Genomic DNA, 24,347 nt, shown 5'->3' with positions numbered 1-24,347 from the left:
CAGATGTTCCTCTCCTTCACTCCTCGTCCGCCCCCCCTCCCTCCTCGTCCGCCCCCCTCGCCCCCTCTGTTTCTCACTGTCTCACACTTTCTCTTGCTCTCTTTCTCAGGTTTGTTCTCCAGCTGCCACGAGGCCTGATGGTGATTTCTGGGTGACGATGATTCCTGGCGATGGTGTGGGCCCTGAGTTGATGCACATCGTCAAAGAGGTGTTCAAGGTAATGCTCAGAGACTCTGCAGTTGGTGGGGGGGGGGGGGTGGGGGGGGGGGGGGGCGCCAGGATGGAGAATCAGGTCAGAGGTCAGAATGTGTGGGCTTGCGAGGAGGGAGCATGAAGGGTGGGTGTGTGAAGAAGTAAAGCGAATGATGGTGTGTGTGCCTGTGTGTGGGTGGACAGGGCTGTGGTGTGTGAGAGGTAGGTGGGTTTGTGTGTTGGGGAGGCCGTGTGCGTGCATCTGCAAAGGGTTCCATGCGCGCGCACGTGCCTGCGAGGGGTGTTCGTGCGCGCACCTGCACGTGTGGGGGGGGGTGTGTGTGTGCGTTGGGGAGGGGAAATGTGGAATGTGTTTGTATGTGTTTGGTGGGGGAGGGTGTGTGTGTGTAGGTGGAGGGGGGAGGAGGGATGGTGTGTGTGTGTGTGTGTGTGTGTGTGTGTGTGTGTGTGTGTGTGTGTGTGTGTGTTCGTGTTCAGCCTGTGTCTCAGTTCCTGTTTGTTACCACAGGCTGCGGAGGTTCCAGTTCAGTTTGATGAGCACCATGTGAGTGAGGTTCAGAACATGGCCTCCGAGGAGAAACTGGACGAGGTGCTGGACTCTATGAGATTGAACCGAGTCGCTATTAAAGGTACAAAGAGCCGGGGAAGTGTGGGGTTCACGCAAAGGTGACCGTCCCTTATCCTCTCATTGACAGAGCTGCAAAGCTGGGGAAATGTCTGACAGTGTCCTGTTCAGCTATTGTTTCAGACCTTCCGCTAGGAGAGCAGGATAGCCAGTGCTACATTCACAAAGCCCTTTGAGCCCAGACTCCTCATGTCAAACGTCACTGATCAATGTCCCTCCCAAAATGGTGTTATCAACTCCTTTCTTGCCGAGATGAACTTTGGGCTTTCTGTGAACCTTCACTCCAGATGATATTCTCAATTATCCAGGGGTCACTGAACCTTGGCCCGAGGACTTGTTATTATTTACTGTGGGTTTAGGAATTGAGCCCAAGTTCTATCTAAACCCAAACGGGGATCGGACTCTTCAATGTGGGTGTTACTCTGAACAACACATTCACTGACTGGCAACTGAGTTAACTGCTGCCCCCTGTGGGTCATCATAAAGATTCATCCTAATAGATATTCTCTTTTATCTTTCTACATGACGGTAGCACTAACTGTCTATCTTGTGTGTTTCGAAACTCTGTCCTGCATTTCACCCTCCCAGCTCTGCCACTCCTTATGAGAAATAAGAGGAGTAGACCATTCGGCCCATCGAGCCTGCTTCGTCATTCAGTCAGATCGTGGCTGGTCTCCTTGAGGGCTTAACTCCACATTCCCGACCGTTCCCCACAAAACCCTGAACTCCCTTGCAGTTCCGGAATGTGTCAGACTCAGTCCGGATGTAAAAATTCAAAAGGAATGCTTGTGCTTCTGCCTTGGGTTCTGTCGATTCTCCATTTTCTGACTTTTGCCTTTTTTCAACGTCATAACCCAATGTTCAATAACCCGACCCCTGCGGCTCTCCGGGGTAGGGAATTCCCAAGAGTAGTGTCCCTTGGAGAGAAAAGAAATTCCTCCTCACCTCCGTTGTAAATGGGAGATCCGTTATTTTTAAGCTGTGCCGCCTAGTTCCAGATTTTCCCATGTAGGGAAACATCCTCTCAGCATTCACCCTGTCAGGTCCCCTCAGAATCTTCTATGTTTGAATAAGACACCTCTCGTTCTCAGCTCCAACGAGTCCCAACCTGTTCAACCTTTTCACAAAAGACAACAGCTTCATCTCAGGAGCCAGCCTGGTGAATCTTCTCTGAACCACCTCCAATTCTAATACTTCACTCCTTAAATTCAGAGAACAAAACTGACAGTATCTAGGTAGGGTTTGACCAATGCCCTGTACAGTTGCAGCAGGACCTCTCTACTTTTATACCCTATCCTTCTCACAATAAAGGATATTACATTTGCCTGCGTGGGTTTCCTCCGGGTGCTCTGGTTTCCCCTGTCAGTCCAAAGATGTACCGGTTGGGGAGGAATTAGCCATGGCAAATGCCTAAGGTTACAGGGATAGAATTGAGTTAAGAATCATTTCATTTCTTGCCAGGCTGAACCACCTCCTCTCCAGGTGGTATCCTCAGTGGTTGGGCCTGGGTAAGATGCTCTGTCAGAGAGTTGCTGCAGATTCAATGGGCCAAAGGGTCTTCTGCACTGTAGGCATTCTATAATTCTAATTGCTCTACCTGCATGGCTAATGTTTTGTGATTCAGACCCCTCTGTACCTTAGCATTCTGCAGTCTCTTTCCATTTAGTAATCTGCTTTTCCATTTTCCCACCTAAGTAGACAGCATCACATTTTCCCATATTATCCTGCAGCTCGTTCACTTAGCCTAGTGTGGCAGACCTCCTTAGAACTTGCTTTTCTGCCTGTCTTCTCATCAGCACATTGGGTGACAATGCACACGATCACTTCATCAGGTCATCGAAACAGTGCATAAGTCATTGAGGTTCCAGCACTGATCCCTGTAGCACTGCACTAATTAAAGCTTGTCAACCTGAAAACCCATTTATCTGGATACTCTCTTCCCTGTTAGTGAATCAATCTTCTTTCTGGGCTAATGTATCACCCCAACACCACAAGCAGCAAAGAATCATAGACCTGTATTTTGCGACCTTGCTTGCGTGAGGCTCGTAAAATCCCACCTAAAGCCAATGGAGAATTCCGTTCTGTGACCCTTATGGTGGGTGTGCCAGTAACATTGTGTCTATAAAGTCTACAGTGCAGAAAGAGGCCATTTGGCCCATTGAGTCTGGATTGACAAGAATCCCACCCAGGACCTCTCCCTGTAACACCCCAAATCACGAAGGGGCAATTAATCATGGTCACTCAACCTAATCCGCACATCTTTAGACTGTGGGAGGAAACCAGAGTACTGGAGAAAACCCATGCAGACACGGGGAGAACATGCAGACGCCATACAGACAGTGGCCCAAGCTGGGAATCGGACTCGGGTTCCTGGCACTGTGAGGTAGCATTGCTAACCACTGTGTCACTGTGCTGCCCTTGTACAGTAAATGTTTATGTGACATCTTATTGAATGCCTTTTGGAAATCCAAGTATACTACTTCCACTGGTTCCCTTTATCCACCCTGCTTGTTACATCCTCAAATAACTATCGTAAATTTCCCTTTCATAAAACAACATTGACTGTGCCTGGATTTGATTTATTATTGTCACATGTATTAGTATGCAGTGAAAAGTATTGCTTCTTGCATGCTATACGGACAAAGCATACCGTTCGTAGAGAAGGAAACAAGAGACTGCAGAATGCAGGATTACAGACATAGTTAAGGGTGCAGAGAAAGATTAACTTAATTGCTTGAATGTATTTATGATTTTCTAAACATCATACCACATCTTGAATAATGATTCCACCTTTTTCCCAATGACAGATGTTAGACTAACTGGCCTTTAGTTTCCTGTAATCTCTCTCCGTCCCGTTCTGGAATTTTTGTGATTTTCTACTCCGCTGGAAACTTTCCAGCATTTAGGGAATTTTGGAAGATCGCTATCTAAGAGCCATTTTGTTTAAGACCTTGGGATGCAGGTCAAGGGGACTTGTCCTCCACTTTAACAACTGTCTTCCTTACATTCTGTTACTGCCTGTTATATTTCTCGCTAGTTTCTTCTCCTGTTCTAATTTCTGTCTTTTTGTAGTTATTATTTGCTGGTTTCTAAAGTTTTCCCAATCTTCTGTGCTACCTCTAATCTTTGCAGCATGGTATACCTTCCCTTAAAATTTGATAGCCTTAACTTAAGAGTCATAGAATCCTACAGTGCAAAAGGAGGCCATTTGGCCCATCGAGTCTACACCAACCTCAATTCCACCCTATCCCCATAACCCCATCTTTACCCTACCTCATTCCCCCTAACACTAACTGGCAATTTCTCATGGCCAATCCACCTAAGCTGCGCATCTTTGGGCTGTGGGAAGAAACCAGAGCAACCAGACCAAAGAGATGGATGGGGGTAAGGCAGTTGACGTGGTATATATGGATTTTAGTAAGGCGTTTGATAAGGTTCACCATGGTAGGCTTCTGCAGAAAATGCAGATGTATGGGATTGAGGGTAGTCTAGGAAATTGGATCAGGAATTGGCTAGCAGATAGGAGACAGAGGGTGGTGGTTGATGGTAAATATTCGTCATGGAGTTCGGTTACGAGTGGTGTGCCTCAGGGATCTGTTTTGGGGCCACTGCTGTTTGTAATTTTTATTAATGATCTGGATGAGGGTATAGTTGGGTGGATTAGTAAATTTGCTGATGACACCAAAGTCGCAGGTGTGGTAGATTGTGAGGAAGGGTGTCATAGTTTGCAGGGAGACTTAGACAGGTTGCAGAGCTGGGCCGACAGGTGGCGGATGGAGTTTAATGCGGAGAAGTGTGAGGTAATTCACTTCGGTAGGAATAACAGATGTGTTGAGTATAAGGCTAACGGGAGGACTTTGAATAGTGTGGATGAACAGAGGGATCTAGGTGTATGTGTACATAGATCCCTGAAAGTTGGGAATCAAGTAGATAGGGTTGTTAAGAAGGCATACGGTGTCTTGGCGTTTATTGGTAGGGGGATTGAATTTAGGAGTCGCAGCGTCATGTTGCAACTGTACACAACTCTGGTGCGGCCGCACTTGGAGTACTGTGTGCAATTTCTACCAGAACTGCAGAAGCCTCCACATACAATCATAGGATTCTACAGTGCAGAAGGAGGCCATTTGGCCCATCGAGTATGCACCGACCATACCCACCCAGGCCCTACGCCCATACCCCAATGCATTTATCCTAGCTACTCCCCCTGACACTACAGGGCAATTTACCATGGCCAATCCATCTAACCTGCACATCTTTGGAACGTGGGAGGAAACCAGAGCACCCGGAGGAAACCCTTGCAGACACGGAGAGATTATGCAAACTCCACACAGATGATGACCCAAGCTGGGAATCGAACCAGAGTCCCTGGTACTATAAGGCAGCAGTGCTAACCACTGTGCAGTTGCAGCTCATGTTTGCCCATTAGAACAAGGAACAGCGAAAAGGAAGGTTGACATACCATTGGTCAGAGATATAGCTATCATTGCTTGATAACATGCACAAGTTTTAATTGGCACTATACCATTATATATATGATGTAACCTAAATCAATAACTGTGAGTGGATGGAGATAACTCCTATACTTTGATAGATATATGCTAATTATTTGCAATCAAATTTGGAAACTTAATTAAGAACATAAGAAATAGGAGCAGGAGTAGGCCATCTAGCCCTTCGAGCCTGCCCCGCCATTCAATAAGATCATGGCTGATCTGTCGTGGCTCAGTTCCACTTTCCCGCCCTCTCCCCATAACCCTTAATCCCCTCTCTTATCAAGAACCCATCAACCTGCTTCTTAAAAATATTTAGCGAGGCAGCCTCCACCACTTCAACGGGCAGAGAATTCCAGAGATTCACCACCCTTTGAGTGAAGAAGTTCCTCCTCAACTCCGTTCTAAACCGCCTCCCCTTTATCTTGAGGCTGTGCCCCCTAGTCCTACTGTGTGGAGGCTTTGGAGAGGGTGCAGAGGAGGTTTACCAGGATGTTGCCTGGTATGGAGGGGAAGTCCTATGAGGAGAGACTGAGGGATTTGGGGTTGTTTTCGCTAGAAAGAAGGCGGCTAAGAGGGGATCTTATTGAAACATATAAGATGATTAGAGGTTTAAATAGGGTGGATAGTGATAGCCTTTTTCCTCGGATGGAGAAAGCTAGCACGAGGGGGCATGGCTTTAAATTAAGGGGGGCTAGTTATAGGACGGATGTCAGGGGTAGGTTCTTTACCCAGAGGGTGGTGAGGGATTGGAATGCCCTGCTTGCTGCAGTTGTAAATGCGCCTAGTTTGGAGGCGTTTAAGAGATCCGTGGATAGGTTTATGGACGAAAAGGGATTGGTTTAGATTAGTGGGTCATTGTTTTTTAACTGGTCGGTGCAACATCGTGGGCCGAAGGGCCTGTTCTGCGCTGTAATGTTCTATGTTCAAGAGGAAATTCGCACAAACGTGGGGAGAACGTGCAAACTCCACACAGACAGTCACCCGAGGCTGAAATTGAACTCGGGTTCCTGGCACTGTGAGGCAGCAGTGCTACCCACTGTGCTACCCAAACTTTAACTAGTTTTTTGAGTCAGCCATGGATGTTACATTGTTCTCACACAGTCTTTCTTTCTCAACGGAATACATCTTTATCGAGAGTTATGAAATATCTCCTTAAATGTCTGCCATTGTTTCTCTTAGTGTCTTATCTTTTTAACCTGTTTTCCCAGTCCAGCGTTGGTAATCCTGCCTTCATATCCTTGTAATTGCCTTTATTCATGATTAAAATACTAGTTTCAGGTCCAAATTTCTCATCCTCAAATTGAATGTGAAATTATTTTGTTATGATCACTCTTGCCTAGAGGATTCATTATCATAAATCCTATTACATTACCCCTTACCAGATCTAAAATATTCTGTCCTGTGGTTGGTTCCAGAAGATATTGTTTGAAGAAATTGTCCTGAATACATTCTGTGAACTCATCCTTAAGGCTATCTTCATTAATTGTATTTGTCCACTCTGTAGAAGATTAAAATCACCTGTGATTATTGAAGTACATTTCTTACAAGCTCCCATGATTTCTTGATGTATACTGTGTCACTGACTGAGACTACCAGAAACTAGGCCAGGATTTTCCAGTCCCTCTGAATTTAATGACCATTTGTGTTGCTACCCACACTGCTGGAGAATACGTGGTGAGGGGTTATCAGGACTAGAAGATCCCACTGGTGGGAAAATTGTAGCCAACAATTTCAAATTGAACACAAACTTAAGATTTTGGAAAGCGATCAGTTCTTAAAATTCCCTAATGTGTTAATTCCCTGGATGTGTCTTGCAGTATTCCATTGTGCTGGATCTTGTGTGATTTACCCACTGAATTTGCAATCTTATCTCATTGTGTCCACAGGGAAGATCTACACTCCGATGGAATACAAGGGTGAACTATCATCCTATGAGATGAAGCTGAGGTAAGAACTGAGGCGTCCTCTGCTCAGGATGTGGGAGGGAAGGAATTTGGGATTGGGAATGAAGATTATCTGAATCCAAGATCACTGCTTCCGCGGCGTCCTTGTTTGAGAGGTTTGATAGAGAAAGTGTGGGATGGGGTGAACGAGTCAGGATAGGGGATGGAGTGGTAGAAACATAGATCATTTGCATCATTGAAGGAAACCATTCAGCCTTTCATCTCTGTGCTAACCCAGCCTAGTCCTATTTTCCAGTTCTTGGTATCCCACTAACCCTATGCATTTACCTTGCTAACCCCCTAACCTACACACATTGGGGGGGGGGGGGGTGGGGCAGGGGCAATTTAACATACACCTAACCAGCACATCTTTGGACTACCAAATAAACCTGTTGGGCTTTAACCTGTGAGACGTCCTACTATGTTTACCCCAGTCCAACGCCGGCATCTCCACATCAAGACTGCACACAGACAGGGAGCCAAGCCGGGAATTGAACCCAGTCCCTGGCGCCATGAGGCAGCATTGCTAATCACTGTGCCACCGTGCTGCCTCTCAACCAAGAGGAATAGCTGCTCTCAAACACAACTGCTCATAACACCTCAGTCATGTTCCCACCGCCTCACCATCACCACCACCACCGCCCCCCCCCCCCCCCCCCCCCCCCCCAGCCTTTTCTGCTCTAAATCAGCGACATATTCATCTGCATTAAGCTTTCTGTTTCTGCATTTAGTATTGTTTAGCACCAGGAGTAATTTGTGGGGCGATGTTTGCCTCACCCCACAAGCTCTGCCTGCTGGACATAAGAACATAAGAAATAGGAGCAGGAGTAGGCCATCCAGCCCTTCGAGCCTGCCCTGCCATTCAATAAGATCATGGCTGATCTGTCGTGGCTCAGTTCCACTTTCCCGCCCTCTCCCCATAACCCTTAATCCCCTCTCTTATCAAAAACCCATCAACCCGTGTCTTAAAAATATTTAGCGAGGCAGCCTCCACCACTTCAACGGGCAGAGAATTCCAGAGATTCACCACCCTTTGAGTGAAGAAGTTCCTCCTCAACTCCGTTCTAAACCGCCCCCCCTTTATCTTGAGGCTGTGCCCCCTAGTCCTACTGTCCTTTCTGAGCGGGAAGACTCTCTCCACCTCCATCCTATCCATCCCATTCATCATCTTATACGTCTCAATGAGATCTCCCCTCATTCTTCTAAACTCTAACGAGTACAAGCCCAGTTTATTCAGCCTCTCCTCATAGTTCAATCCCCTCAACTCCGGTATCAGCCTAGTAAACCTCCTCTGCACTCCCTCCAAGGCCAAAATATCCTTGCGCTGGTGCGGCGCCCAAAACTGCACACAGTACTCCAGCTGCAGCCTCACCAATGCCCTATACAGCTGCAGCAAGACCTCCCTACTTTTATATTCAATCCCCCTCGCCCTCGTGTCCTTCTGGACAGCATCTTTCTGTCGTTGGCACAAGAAGCACTGGCTGTCAGGCCTCCCCACCTTCCCCCTTCCCCACGCCGCCCCCCGCCGCCCCCCCTTCCCCACGCCGCCCCCCCTTCCCCACGCCGCCCCCCCTTCCCCACGCCGCCCCCCCTTCCCCACGCCGCCCCCCCTTCCCCACGCCGCCCCCCCTTCCCCACCCGGCCCCCCCTTCCCCACGCCGCCCCCCCTTCCCACGCCGCCCCCCCTTCCCCACGCCGCCCCCCCTTCCCCACGCCGCCCCCCCTTCCCCACGCCGCCCCCCCTTCCCCACGCCGCCCCCCTTCCCCACGCCGCCCCCCCTTCCCCACGCCGCCCCCCCTTCCCCACGCCGCCCCCCCTTCCCACGCCGCCCCCCCTTCCCCACGCCGCCCCCCCCTTCCCCCGCCGCCCCCCCTTCCCCACGCCGCCCCCCCTTCCCCACGCCGCCCCCCCTTCCCCACGCCGCCCCCCCCTTCCCCACGCCGCCCCCCCTTCCCCACGCCGCCCCCCTTCCCCACGCCGCCCCCCCTTCCCACGCCGCCCCCCCTTCCCCACGCCGCCCCCCCTTCCCCACGCCGCCCCCCCTTCCCCACGCCGCCCCCCTTCCCCACGCCGCCCCCCCTTCCCCACGCCGCCCCCCCTTCCCCACGCCGCCCCCCCCTTCCCCACGCCGCCCCCCCCTTCCCCACCGCCCGCCCCCCCTTCCCCACGCCGCCCCCCCTTCCCCACGCCGCCCCCCCTTCCCCACGCCGCCCCCCTTCCCCACGCCGCCCCCCCTTCCCCCACGCCGCCCCCCCTTCCCACCGCCCCCCCTTCCCCACGCCGCCCCCCCCTTCCCCACGCCGCCCCCCCTTCCCCACGCCGCCCCCCCCTTCCCCACGCCGCCCCCCCCCTTCCCCACGCCGCCCCCCCCTTCCCCACGCCGCCCCCCCCTTCCCCACGCCGCCCCCCCCTTCCCCACGCCGCCCCCCCTTCCCACGCCGCCCCCCCCTTCCCCACGCCGCCCCCCCCTTCCCCACGCCCCCCCCTTCCCCACGCCGCCCCCCCCTTCCCCACGCCGCCCCCCCCTTCCCCACGCCGCCCCCCCTTCCCCACGCCGCCCCCCCCTTCCCCACGCCGCCCCCCCTTCCCCACGCCGCCCCCCCCTTCCCACGCCGCCCCCCCCTTCCCCACGCCGCCCCCCCCTTCCCCACGCCGCCCCCCCTTCCCCACGCCGCCCCCCCCTTCCCCACGCCGCCCCCCCCTTCCCCACGCCGCCCCCCCCTTCCCCACGCCGCCCCCCCCTTCCCCACGCCGCCCCCCCCTTCCCCACGCCGCCCCCCCCTTCCCCACGCCGCCCCCCCCTTCCCCACGCCGCCCCCCCCTTCCCCACGCCGCCCCCCCTTCCCCACGCCGCCCCCCCTTTCCCCACGCCGCCCCCCCCTTCCCCACGCCGCCCCCCCTTCCCCACGCCGCCCCCCCCTTCCCCACGCCGCCCCCCCCTTCCCCACGCCGCCCCCCCCTTCCCCACGCCGCCCCCCCCTTCCCCACGCCGCCCCCCCCTTCCCCACGCCGCCCCCCCCTTCCCCACGCCGCCCCCCCCTTCCCCACGCCGCCCCCCCCTTCCCCACGCCGGCCCCCCCCTTCCCCACGCCGCCCCCCCCTTCCCCACGCCGCCCCCCCCTTCCCCACGCCGCCCCCCCTTCCCCACGCCGCCCCCCTTCCCCACGCCGCCCCCCCTTCCCCACGCCGCCCCCCCCCTTCCCCACGCCGCCCCCCCTTCCCCACGCCGCCCCCCCCTTCCCCACGCCGCCCCCCCTTCCCCACGCCGCCCCCCCTTCCCCACGCCGCCCCCCCCTTCCCCCACGCCGCCCCCCCTTCCCCCCCAGTCAGAGTGTGCTCAGTGACATTCTGGAACAGATACTGTCACGTCAGCTCTGGCCCCTGCAATTGCACGGCTCTCTCTGTCTCTCTTTCTGTCTCTCTGTCTCGCTCTCTCGCTCTCTCGCTCTCTCGCTATCCTCCAGCTGCCTCTGCCCTCTGGTGAGATGAATGGGGACAGGACGGAGAGAGGTTTCTGCCAGGTGTGTGACAGGGGAGGGAGGTCAGCAAAGAGGCTGTTGCGCTGATTCTCTTCCTCTTTCTCCTCAGGAAGAAACTCGACTTGTTTGCGAATGTGGTGCACGTTAACAGCTTACCGGGCTACTCCACACGGCACAACAATCTAGACTTGGTGATTATCCGGGAGCAGACAGAGGGCGAGTACAGCTCCCTGGAGTACGAGGTAAGCAGAGTTCAGTATTCTATTCCCAGAGTTATCCAGCCTCGCTCCCTGCTCTGATTGATTCTTCTCTTGGGTTTAGAGTGCTCAGGGAGTTATTGAATGTCTGAAGATTATCACAAGAGAGAAGTCCCGCCGAATTGCAAAATTCGCCTTCGACTATGCCACGAAGAATGGTCGCTCGAAGGTCACAGCCGGTCCACAAGGCCAACATCATGTAAGTGACAGAGTCCCTTGATTTCAGCCAAATCTCTCAGATCTCCCATCTTGCTCCATCCTTCCCCCACTCTCCCCCTCTGCTCGCCCTCTCCCTCTGGGACCCCCGCTGCACCCTCGTGCTCTCTCTCTCTGCCCTCCCCCCCATTTATTTCCCAGTGATTGTGTTTGTGTTTCTCACTGACAGGAAGCTGGGTGATGGGCTCTTCCTGCAATGCTGTAAGGAGATGTCTGAACTCTATCCCAACATCAAATACGAGTCTGTGATTATTGATAACTGCTGCATGCAGGTAAACAGGGCTCGGGAATGTCATTGGGCCTCGCTGTGGGGTTGCCGTGGGGGCTGCGCGCGTGGCCGGGGGTTGGGGGTGGGGGTGGGGGGGGGACTGCGCGTGTGACCGTGGCATCGCTGTATGTTGTCAGTGTGATGTCTGGACAATCCTGTGCTTTGACCTCCCGTTTTATCAGCCAACTTCACTCCACATCTTTTATCCATGTTTGATCAGCACTGGTTCTCTGCTCTCTGACCCCACAGCTGGTGTCTAATCCCTATCAGTTCGATGTTCTGGTTATGCCGAATCTCTACGGAAACATCATTGACAACCTGGCGGCAGGCCTGGTGGGTGGAGCTGGGCTTGTACCTGGAGAGAGCTTCAGTGCCGAGTATGCAGTGTTCGAAACGGTAAAGGAATTAATGCAAGGGCTTTGTTCGGCTGAACTGGGGTATCAGCAATGGGTGGGGGGAGGGAGACTGGAGGGCAGTGGGTCACACACTGTCCCCAACCTCCCCCCCCTGCTTCTCCCTGACAGTCTAGTTTCAACCCTCTCCAGTCACGCTAGCTAATACATCCCGGTCCTATCCTGTTTGTACAAGTCCCACCTCCCCCAGAACCGGTGCCCAGGAATCTGAAACCATCCCCCTCACACCATCGCTTCGGTCACTTGTTCATCTTATATATCCAGCTGTGTCTACGCTGACTAGCGTGTGGCGCTGATAGTCATCCTGAGATAAATACCTTTGAGGTCAGGCATCTCAACTTAGCTTCGTACTTACTGACATTATATTCCAGCTTATAGCCCAGTCACTAAACCAGCCCAAAAGCTTTAAATCTTCGTCATAAAGTGTGAGGTGGTCCACTTTGGTAGGAAGAATGGTAGGAAGGACTATTACTTACGGGGCGAAAAACTGCAGCAGGCGACGGTGCAGAGGGACCTCGGGGTCCTTGTGCATGAGTCGCAAAAACCCAGCTTGCAGGTGCAGCAGGTGGTCAGGAAGGCGAATGGGATGCTGGCCTTCATAGCGAGGGGGATTGAATATAAAAGTAGGGAGGTCTTGCTGCAGCTGTATAGGGCATTGGTGAGGCCGCAGCTGGAGTACTGTGTGCAGTTTTGGGCGCCGCACCTGTGCAAGGATATTTTGGCCCTGGAGGGAGTGCAGAGGAGGTTTACTAGGCTGATACTGGAGTTGAGGGGGTTGAGCTATGAGGAGAGGCTGAATAAACTAGGCTTGTACTCGCTAGAGTTTAGAAGAATGAGGGGAGATCTCATTGAGACGTATAAGATGATGAATGGGATGGATAGGATAGAGGTGGAGAGACTCTTCCCGCTCAAAAAAGACAGTAGGACTAGGGGGCACAGCCTCAAGATAAAGGGGAGGTGGTTTAGAACGGAGTTGAGGAGGAACTTCTTCACTCAAAGGGTGGTGAATCTCTGGAATTCTCTGCCCGTTGAAGTGGTGGAGGCTGCCTCGCTAAATATTTTTAAGAAGCGGGTTGATGGGTTTTTGATAAGAGAGGGGATTAAGGGTTATGGGGAGAGGGCGGGAAAGTGGAACTGAGCCACAACAGATCAGCCATGATCTTATTGAATGGCGGGGCAGGCTCGAAGGGCTTGATGGCCTACTCCTGCTCCTATTTCTTATGTTCTTATTATGTTCTTAAAACTTGCATTCTCACCTAATTTTGTGTCATCAACAAATATGGAAATAGTTGAGCATGATCTGATTCCTGTATTGAAATGATTTGTGTAGATTGTGAACAGCTGAAACCCAAGCAAGGATCCTTACACACAAATGTAGAAGACTGGACTCAGCCTGCCTCCCTGAGGGTGGCCCCTTTATTCTCACTCAGTTTTTGTCTGTGAATTAATTCTCAGTGCCTGTTCTCTCCAGTCCTGTGTGATGGTATATGACAGATATTTCCAGTATATTACTCACCATCCCTCTCACTGACTGTTGCTGTTTTATTTCAGGGTGCACGCCACCCCTTCTCACAGGCTATGGGCAGGAATATTGCTAACCCCACTGCCATGTTGCTGAGCTCTGCCAATATGCTGAAGCATTTGAAGTAAGTTGTGCTGCCTCTCCACCGTGCTGCTCCTTCCTTAACCTTTCAACTCCAGTGGAAGACCGGTGATTTATCTTTTCTGCTGGGTCACCTCTGGGGGTTGGGGGGGCGGGGGGGGGGGTGTGGGGCGGGCGGTGGGGTGGCAGGCGGGTGGTGTGTGTAAGTGGGGGTGGGTGGGTGGGTGTGTGTGTGTCGGGGGATTCTGTGTCTGTTGCAGGGGTGGGTGGGTGTGTGGTGACCAGGGAGCGTGTGTGTGTGTGATGTGGGGGTGGGTGGGTGTCAGTTGGGGGTGTGTGTATGTGGGGGAGGGGGGGGCGGGGCGCGTGTGTGGGTGTGTGGGGGGTGATGTGTGTGCGTTGGGAGGGGTGGGTGTTTTGTTTGTCCGGGTGTGAAAATGCCAGAGACTCTCAGTCCCTTTATTATAGGGTTTGAAGTGGGAAGGTTCACTGATGACTGCAGTGTTGCATTTACAACTCCCTCGGATACTGAAGCAATCTGTGTTCGTATTCAGCAAGACCTGGATGATGTTCAGCCTTGGGCTGATGGTGTGGTGTGAATGTTAGCTGCTAGTTAAGTGCGAGGCAGTGACTGTCTTCATGAGGGAATCCAGACACCTCTCCTTGATATTTGTTGCTGAATTCGTCACCCAGTGGTGTAGAACGGGCAGTACACTGGTTATCACTGCTGTCTCACAGCGGCAGGGACCCGGGTTTGATTCCTGGCTTGGGTCACTGTGTGGGAGTCTGAACATTCTCCCCCTGTCTGCGTGGGTTTTTCCGGGTACTGTTCCCACATCCGAAAGGTGTGCTGGTTAGCATTGGTCATGCTAAATTCTCCCTCAGTGTACCTGCGTGTGGTGACTAGGGGATTTTCACAATAACTTCATTGCAGTGTTAATGTAAGCCTACTTGTGACAATAATAAATAAACTTAAAACTTAAAATAGACGATGCGATGAATAGTCCAGGGCCACAGCTATTCACCACATTATTAATGTGCAGCTCCAGCAACACTCCAGAAGCTCAACACCATCCAGGACATCGCAGCCCTGCTAGATTGGCACCCACCATCTTTAACATTCACTCCCTCCACCTCCATAGTACCAGCCGTGCGTACCTCCTTTTTATCTTCTACGAGAACTTCTACAAGATCACTTCTACTCTGATCGACAAGATGCGCTGCAGGAACTCACCAAGGTTCCTTCAATGGCATCGTTCCCAAACCCACAACTTCTGTCACTGAGAAGAAACTTTCCCACTCTGTCTCTCTCTCCCTGCCCGACTTTCCCACCCTCTCTCTCTCTTCCTGCCTGACTTTCCCGCCCTCTCTCTCTCCCCCTGCCCGACTTTCCCGCTCTCTCTCTCTCCCCCTGCCCAACTTCCCTGCTGTCTCTCTCTCTCCCCCTGCCCGACTTTCCCGCTGTCTCTCTCCCCCTGCCCGACTTTCCCGCTCTCTCTCTCCCCCTGCCCGACTTTCCCGCTCTCTCTCTCCCCCTGCCCGACTTTCCCGCTGTCTCTCTCCCCCTGCCCGACTTTCCCGCTGTCTCTCTCCCCCTGCCCGACTTTCCCGCTCTCTCTCTCCCCCTGCCCGACTTTCCCGCTCTCTCTCTCCCCCTGCCCGACTTTCCCGCTCTCTCTCTCCCCCTGCCCGACTTTCCCGCTCTCTCTCTCTCCCCCTGCCTGACTTTCCCGCTCTCTCTCTCCCCCTGCCCGACTTTCCCGCTCTCTCTCTCCCCCTGCCCGACTTTCCCGCTCTCTCTCTCTCCCCCTGCCTGACTTTCCCGCTCTCTCTCTCCCCCTGCCCGACTTTCCCGCTCTCTCTCTCCCCCTGCCCGACTTTCCCGCTCTCTCTCTCCCCCTGCCCGACTTTCCCGCTCTCTCTCTCTCTCCCTGCCCGACTTTCCCGCTCTCTCTCCTTGTTAAAGATTGTCATTGTTTAACAAATTGTCGCTGCCGTCTGTCTGTTCAGGTCTTGTTTCTTCATTGTGGAGAGGGATTGTGATTGCAGAGCTGTGGAATGATCAGTGAATTAGTGATGTGAGGAGCCCAGGAATTCTAACCATGATATCCTGGAGTTGAGAGGCTTGGTCTCTACCTGACAGTCTTAATCTTGTACATCTCCAGGCTTTTCCTTTGATCCATTAATTTCAGTTTAACCCGAGGAAAGAGGGCAGGATTTGATGCCTGTGTTGTATATTTTCTCTCTCTCAAGCCCCATTGCCCCGCTCTCCCTCTCTCTCTCTCTCTCTCTCCCTGCCCGACTTCCCCGCTCTCTCTTTCTGTCTGACTTTCCCTTTCTGCCCCCTTTGCCCTCCTGCCCTTTCTCACCCTCACTCAGTCTCTGTGTAGCCCTTGCAGTTCCCACTGTGCTCATTAGGTTGTTATTGGTGTGCAGTTTGAATAATACAAAGCTCTTCTCTCTGCTGCAGTCTGGATTTTCACTCCAACCTGGTCTCGGAGGCTGTGAAGAAAGTCATCAAGCTGGGCAAGGTAGGGGGATGACTGCCCGCAGGCTGGGGGAAGGATTGCTGGATTGGGGGGGGGGGTGGGGGATGTGATGGTGGGGGGGGTTTGAGGCAAGTCTTTGGGGGCTTTGGGTGTTGGGCGTTTCGTATGGGTGGGAGGGGGAGGGGGTTGTAGAACCATTGAAAAGTTATGGCACAGAAAGAGGCCGTTCAGCCCATTGTGTTCTTGCTGGCCACCAAGTAAACTAGCCATCAGTCCTACCATTCAGCAGCTGGTCTGTAATCTTACAGCACTTACAGGTGTGGGGTGATGTGAGGAGTGAGGATATGTGAGAGTGGGTGGGGGGTGTAAGGGGACGGGGGTGGGAAGGTGGATGTGAGGGGGTGGGCGTGGGGGGGGGAAGGGGGATATGAGGGAGTGGGGGTGGGTGGGGGATGTGAGGGGGTTGAGGGTGAGCTTTGTTAGTGGGGGAGGGGAGGGTGGGTGGGTGGCTGGGTTTTGTGGGCGGGGCTCTGGCTTTTGGGGTGGGGGGGGGTGCTTCAGGTTTTGCGTCTGGGATTGTGCTCAGCGTATCCACTGCTTTTCCTGTCTGGTTTTAGTTTGAATCGTTTAGTTTTGATTCCACCACATTGTTTATTTAATTTCCATTTTGTTTGTTTTCATTTTCTCCTTGTGACTGACTCCTCCCCGACTCCCTCTCCCTGGGAATAGGTTCGGACCCGGGATATGGGCGGCTATTCCACCACCAGTGATTTCCTGAAGAGCATCATGGATAATCTGCACCCTCCTCGTCTCCGCTAGGCATTGGGCTCCCGTCAGGAGCAGCCTCTCCTGTCGTGAGTTTGGACTATTGTACTGCAAGGGGCGACAGAGACTCCCCTCCCCGCACCCCCATTCAAAAATCCCTTGGAATGAATGAATGAATGAAAGAGTTTATATCAGTGTCCTGGCCTGGTGGAATTTGTAGGAAATAGTGTCATCAAAGGCTGTACCTGACTGTGGATTGGATGAAGTGAGCTGTGATCTGGTGCAGTGTTTAACCCTTTAATCCCTCCCCTCATTGTGCTCAGCATCCATTCACCAACTCTGGTAGAGAGAGGAGTCACAGGGCACAACAAAATCCAGGAGTAACAATGACCATCCCACCTTTTCCTGCTCTCCCATTATTCCTGATTTGTGGATCATCATCTTTTCCTTCTTGTTTTGTTGAGATTGGTTTTGAAGAGTTTCAGATTGCCTCAGCTCCCGGATGGAGAAACAACTCGAATTAACTCAAATCACGGTAAAAAACAAGGACATTTACAAATCAGAGAATTGAGACTTAGAGGAGAATATGACAGATTTTTAGCATCTTGATGCTGGAGTGATTGGGACCAGGGTACCAAGCTCTCCCTTTCCCACAGCATGTCTGTTACACTGTCTGTAAAATCCTGCATTTGGAGCAGTCAAATAAACATTCCAGCACTTTGCCAACGACAATCTGCATCACTTTAGTTCACTCAATAATCTTAGCACGTTTGTACCATTGGTACAGACTGAACTGCGCTGGAACCAGAGTTCTTGCAAACTGTGTAACTGGGGAAGTAGAGAGGGCTTTAGAGAGGGGGGATGGTTCTGACGAGGTGACACATAGGCTTTCAAAGCAACAGGATATGGCAGCATAGCAAGGCAGTTTTTTGGTAATGATACTGGGTTAACTGGGCCACAATAAGGTAAGTGTTAAACTGAAAGAAAAACCACATAATATGGCAAAGATTGGTGAGAAGTTGGACGATTGGGAACCTTTTAAAAACAACAAAATTGACCAAAAAAATGAAGAGGGAGAAGATAAACGATGAAGGTAGATTAGTAAGTAATATAAAGACAGAGCTTAAGAGCTTCTTTAAATAAATAAAAAGGAAGAGAGAGATCAAAGTGAACATAGGCTCCTTAGAGAATGAGATTAGGAAATAATGGGGAATCAGGAAATGGCAGAGGAGTTAAATAAATATTTTGTGTCAGTCTTCACCATGGAAGAGACTAGTAACATTTCAAAAATCCAAAATAATCAAGGGGCAGAAAGTGGCCTGATGGACTGTAGAAAGCTGCAGCATAGAGAAGATTTTGGGGTTCTTGTGCACTCATCACTAAAAGCCAGCAGATAAGTTCAGCAGGTAATTGGGAGGTAAATGGAACATTGATCTTTATTTCAGAGGGAATAGAGTATAAAATAGGCAAGTCTTGCTAAAAGTATACAAGACCCTAGTTGGACCACACCTGGAACAATGTGAACAGTTTTGGTCCCCAGTAACCATCAAAGAGAAAAAGTACTAGGGAAACTAATGGGGTCAAAGAGCAAATAGTCTCCTGAACCTGATGGATTGCATCCCACGATATTATAGGAAGTAGCTACAGAGATAGTGGATGCAGTGATGGTAATCTTCTTAAATTCTGGAAGTGTCCCAGAGGATTGGAAAAATGCCAATGTAACATCCTTATTCAAAAAGGGAGGAGACAAGAAACAGGTAGTTATAGGCTGGTTAGCTTAACATCAGTTGGACTGGGTTAAAGAGTAAGAATCCTCACAACAGCAGGTTAAAGTCAAACAGGATTATTTGGTACCATTAGCCTTCACAGCACTGCTCCTTCATCGGGTAAGTGGGAGTTCTGAACTCTCACTTACCTGATGAAGGAGGAGCATGTTTAAATAGACCCAGAAGTTATAAGACATTTTATTTGAGTAAATATTAGCGTAATCCCGATGGAACCATCTGAAATTAGTGATTTAACTGGCATTTTTGGATAGTTCAGTTGCCTGGGGGGAAAATTATCATGGCTGGATAATTGCTGTTAAATATTATCTGGGAAGGAGTGAGGGGGAATTCCCCAGCCCCCCAAATCCGACACTGGGAACCCTGGAAGTTACAGCCCTTTGTTTATTTTCAGATATGGTGTACATCATTTTTTTTAAATAAATGAAATGATACCCCTCCATGTAATTGCCCCAGATTCTTCTGATTTTGCGTTTAGATCATATTAGACTCCATTATAAAGGCTGTAATAGCAGAGCATTGAGAAACACGCAACATAATCCAACAGAGTCAATGTGGCTTCATGAAGGGGAAATCATGCCTGACAAAGATTAGAATTCTTTGTGGTGGTAATGAATCAGTAGATGTGATACAAGTGGATCCCCAAAAAAGTGTTTGATAGGCATTGCACAGAAGGCCACTTAATAAGATCAGAGTCCAAGGTATTGAGAGTAGGATATTAGCATGGATAGAGGATTGGCTAACTGATAAAAGATGTGGAGATGCTGGTGTTGGACTGGGATAAACACAGTAAGAAGTCTCTCAACACCAGGTTGTGGTGCGTGACCTTACCTGATGAAGGAGCAGTACTCTGAAAGCTACTAGCTTTTGCTACCAAATAAACTTATTGGATTTTAACCTGGTGTTGTGAGACTTCTAACTGATAGAAGCCAGGGAGGTGGGATAAGAGGGTTATTTTCAGCAGGGCAACCTGTAACTAGTGGAGTGCCACAGTGATCAGTGCTAGAGCCACAATGATTTACAATATATATTGTCTTAGACAAGGGAAGTGAATAACCTATTGCCAAGTTTGCAGATGACATAAAAATCGGTGGGAAGGCAAGTGATGTGAATAACACAGAGTCTGTCGAGGGATATGGACAGGTTAGGTGAGTGGGCAAAAACTCGGCAGATGGAATATAATTTCAGAAAATGTGAAGAATGAAGGAGCTGAATACTATTTAAGTAGAGAAAGACTGCAGAAAGCTGCAGCACACTTGGGGGTCCTTGTGCAGTTGTCCCAAAAAGCTAGCAGGCAAGTTCAGCAGGAATTGGGAGGCAAATGGAATGTTGGCCTTTATTTCAAAGGGAATGGAGTGTAAAAATAGGGAAGTCTTGTTAAAATTATACACAGCACTAATTAGACCACACCTGGAATACTGTGAACAGTTTTGGTCCCCTTATCTAAGGAAAGATACACTGTCGTTGGAGGCAGCCCAGAGAAAGTTCACAAGGTTGATCCCGGGAATGGAGGGATTTTCTTATGAGAGGTTGAGTAGGTTGGGTCAGTACTCAGTGGAGTTTAGAAGAATGAGAGGATTTTATTGAGACATATCAGATTCTCAGTGAGCTTAACAGGGTCGAGGCTGAGAGATTGTTTTACTTTGTGGGAGAGTCTGGGATCAGAGGGCACAATCTCAGAGTAAGGGGTAATCCATAACATGAAATAAGCTACATACTGCTGAAGTTTTTCATCTTGCACTCATCAGGATAAACACAAAGAATGCCAAATGTTAAACTATCACAATAATTCATAAAAGGCTAAAAGAGTGCTGATTGGTTGGCAAATCAACTCTCTAGTTTGGCCAATGGGGAACTGGAAGTGACAGGCCACAGCCAGTAATGGTTTAAACCCAGCTTCATTTCGAAAGAGAACTCTGATGCTGTGAGGTAGAAGTGTGACTGTGCTGCCCCAGCACGATGAGGACAAGCTTGAGGTTCTGTGGTCAGATTTTGAGGAGCTAGGAAGGAAGTTTAACAAAGAACAACACAGCACGGGAAACAGGTCCTTCGGCCCAACAAGCCCGCGCTGCCATTTTAACATTGTGCATTTCCTCTTCCACTCTTGACTCTTGTCTATGCTTATGGCACCCACATTGGAAACCAGATTGAGGGGAGAATAATTTAGGGACAATTTGTTACACCAACCAGCCTAAGAGCACATCTTTCAGGTATGGGAGGAAACCGGAGCACCTGGAGGAAACCCACGCAACCACAGGGAGAATTCGCAAACTCCCACAGATACTGGCCCAAATCCATGTATCTGCACAGCAAAGTGATAAGAAGTAGGACATTAATGGTAGAAATCTGATTAATCCCAGTGCTGCATACTAATGAGAGTAGAAACAAGAAGGTTGTGAGGGTCTCGGTGCAGGAGGGAGGATATCCAGTTCTTGGGGGAATTGGGGCAAATTTGGGGGCAGAAATCACATTTTCAAAAGGGACTGGTTTGTTTTCGCTAGAAAGAAGGCGGCTAAGAGGGGATCTTATTGAAACATATAAGATGATTAGAGGTTTAGATAGGGTGGATAGTGATAGCCTTTTTCCTCGGATGGAGAAAGCTAGCACGAGGGGGCATGGCTTTAAATTAAGGGGGGGTAGTTGTAGGACGGATGTCAGGGGTAGGTTCTTTACCCAGAGGGTGGTGAGGGATTGGAATGCCCTGCCTGCTGCAGTTGTAAATGCGCCTAGTTTGGGGGTGTTTAAGAGATCCGTGGATAGGTTTATGGATGAAAAGGGATTGGTTTAGGTTAGAGGGTCATTGTTTTTTAACTGGTCGGCGCAACATCGTGGGCCGAAGGGCCTGTTCTACGCTGTAATGTTCTATGTACCTCAACAGGCTTTTGGTACACTGGCCTTTATAAATTGGAGTATCAAATATAAAAGTTGGAGTGTTATGGTAAGGTTGCATAAGGCATTGGAGAGGCTGAATTTAGAGTATTGTGTATAGTTTTGATCACCTATTTACAGGAAGGATGTAAATAGTGTTGAAAAAGTGCAGAGAAGGTTCATAAGGATGTTGCTGGGACTTGAGAAGCTGAGTTACAGAGAGAGATTGAGTAGGTTAGGACTTTATTCCCTGGAGGTTCCCAACCCAAAGTGGACTCAGCCAGCGTCTGGGCCAGACGCTGTGTCAGTGGATGACATCTGAGATACACATACTGAGTGCCCTTGTCTATTCTCTCTGTGGTTAAAGACTAAATCCTTCTCGAAGATACTGACAAGGAGCCTTACAGTTATAGTGGGGGTGGGGGCAGTGGATGAGGGCCTGGGTAACATACTCTCCCAGAGAATTTGTGCAGAGTTGACGGACCAAATGGCCCCCCTCTGCACTATAGAGATTCTATGATTTCAATACGTCATGCTCAATCTCTGCAGATCAAATACATCCTGGAGTTCTTTCAAAGTCGATTTTGCCAATGAAACCTGATCTATCTGTGCCAAGGGTAATTGGTCACATTGTTACTGGCGGTACCCAAGGGGAAGCACAGCTGACAATGTGAATGGTGAGAGCTCCGAACTACCATTTGAATAAACTAGGATCATTTTAACTGTGAAGATAAAGGCTGAGGGGAGACCTGTTGACTCCAAAACTGAGAGAGGCATAGACAAAGTGGATAGTCAGAGGATCCTCCTTTTAATTACAAGGGAACACAGATTCAAGGTGAGGGGAGATGTGCAGGGGGAAGATTTTCATGCAGAGTGGTGGGTGCCGGAAACACGATGCCAGAGGGGATGGTGGAAGCAGACACATTTAAGAGGCACCTGGATGGGTACGTGAATAGGGAGGGAATACAGGGATACAGACCAAGCAAAGGGAGGTATCTCCTTAGTTGGGGGCATCATGATCACTCTGGGCTTGGAAGGCTGAAGCGCCTACTCCTGTTCTGTACCTTTCTTTGTTCTTTCTCAGCGTGTAGGAACTCTATCCAGGACTTGAGACAAGAATCCTAGTTACTCCTGCCTAGTATATTCTCAATGCCATACCCACATCTGAAACCAGCATCATTGTGATACCTTTCACCTTGCAAAGGGATAATCTGAATACAATAGGTCATGAATCTTCATAGCCAATGACAGATTTAGAATTCACGAAGCCATCCAGAGCTAAATGCTCAGTCAGAGTAGATAGAGAAAAGCTCTTCTCTGTTGGTGGAAGGATCTAGAACCAGAGGACACTGATTTTAAAAGCAGTGGTGACAAGTAAGTAGCACGTGGTTAGGATCTGGAATGCATGTGGTGAAGGGAGCTTCGGTTGTGGCTTACGGAACAGAATTGGATCATTATCTGAACAGGAAACGTTTTCAGGACTGGAGGGAAAAGTCAGAGACAGAATGGGCCAAAGGCCACTCACTCCTAAGTTATGTGAATGACTGGGTCTTCCTCCTCTTGTTGGCTCGCTGCATTGAGGCAATGCTTCACCAGTCTACCCGTTACTGAACGCACACCAGCTTCCCTTCCTGATTCCACCATTACCTCCACTGTTAAACCTGTTTATTACCTCTCCAGGTTCGGACTCCAGATATGGGTGGCTACTCAACCTCGGCAGAGTTTACCTTGGCTGTGATTGCGAACCTCAGTGCCTGAGTGTTGGTACAACCTGGGTTGCTGCAGGAGCTTACAATTACCCAAAAGTGGAGATTAAACACCCTGTCAAATGTGGCAGCTCCATCAGTATGTACTGTCTTACCCGTTAAATATAAATAAAAAGCACAAGTAACAACATTGTTTGTCCCTGGGTTTTTCCTTTCTTTTGTTTTTATTCCAATTCAGAGTCTCAACAAGTTGAGACATTTCTGATCCAAGCTAACAAGTCAGGGCTCACCCCGTCTTGGGCTTGATCTACATCAAGCTATATTAGGGTGCTAAATTGGGGGAAGGCTAGATACAGCCGGATTAGGCTTAGGGATACAGACTAGGATAGGCTGTTGGCAGGCAAGTCCACATTAGGCATGTTGGAGTCTTTCAAGGGAAAACTGAAATGGGTGCAGGAAAGGCGTGTGCCGGTTAGGAGGAAGGATGGGAAAGGTAAGATTAGAGAGCCGTGGATTACTAGAGATATAGAGGACCTGGTCAGGAAGAAACTAGACGCGTATGTCAGGTCTAAGCAACTGGGAACGGAGAGAGCGTTGGAGTACAGAGAGAGTAGGAGGGGTTTCAAAAGGGGAGTTAGGAGGGCAAAAAGGGGGCATGAAATGGCTTTGGCAGGTAGGATTAAGGAAAATCCAAAAGACGTTTTACTCCTATGTTAGCAAAAGGGTGGCTAGGGGAAAAATCGGTCCCCTCAGGGACAGACGAGGGGAATTGTGCTTAGAGTCTGAGGGAATGGGGGAGATCCTGAATGAATACTTTGCGTCGGTATTCACGAAGGAGAGGGGCTTGATGTCTGGTATGGTCATCGAGGGAGCTGTAGATGGAAGGAACTATTGATTATGAGGGAAGAAGTGTTTGGGTTTTTAGGTAGCATTAAAACCGATAAATCTCCGGGGCCTGATGGCATTTATCCTAGGCTGCTTAGGGAGGCGAGAGATGAAATTGCTGGGCCTCTGATGCAAATCTTTGTCTCTTCTTTGGACACAGGTGAGGTCCCAGAGGACTGGAGGATAGCGAATGGGGTACCGTTTAAAAAGTGTAGGAGGGATAACCCGGGTAACTATAGGCAGTTTGACGTCAGTGGTAGGCAAGTTGATGGAGAGGATTCTTAGGGATAGGATGTATGATTAAGGATACGCAGCATGGCTTTGTAAAGGGGAAGTCTT

At 50.4% G+C, this 24,347-nt stretch overlaps 1 protein-coding gene across 1 annotated transcript in view; it reads left to right on the top strand.

Annotated features, from left to right (window-relative positions):
- idh3b (isocitrate dehydrogenase (NAD(+)) 3 non-catalytic subunit beta) overlaps positions 1 to 23,313 on the top strand; it is a 30,286-nt gene extending 6,973 nt beyond the window's left edge. Inside the window, 12 exon segments of the mRNA XM_080189018.1 lie at positions 110 to 217; positions 722 to 842; positions 7,218 to 7,278; positions 10,864 to 10,996; positions 11,076 to 11,189; positions 11,191 to 11,210; positions 11,397 to 11,499; positions 11,745 to 11,891; positions 13,460 to 13,554; positions 15,982 to 16,042; positions 16,730 to 16,854; positions 23,098 to 23,313. Coding sequence (XP_080045144.1) covers positions 110 to 217; positions 722 to 842; positions 7,218 to 7,278; positions 10,864 to 10,996; positions 11,076 to 11,189; positions 11,191 to 11,210; positions 11,397 to 11,499; positions 11,745 to 11,891; positions 13,460 to 13,554; positions 15,982 to 16,042; positions 16,730 to 16,819 — 1,053 coding nt within the window. The 3' untranslated portion in view covers positions 16,820 to 16,854; positions 23,098 to 23,313.
- Positions 23,314 to 24,347: the final 1,034 nt, after the last annotated feature.

This window comes from Carcharhinus amblyrhynchos, chromosome 1 (assembly GCF_965287045.1).
Source record: "Carcharhinus amblyrhynchos chromosome 1, sCarAmb.v2.hapA, whole genome shotgun sequence".
NCBI lineage: Eukaryota > Metazoa > Chordata > Chondrichthyes > Carcharhiniformes > Carcharhinidae > Carcharhinus > Carcharhinus amblyrhynchos.
Note: the sequence above shows the minus strand (reverse complement) of the source record. Positions and strands in the feature narration are given on the sequence as shown.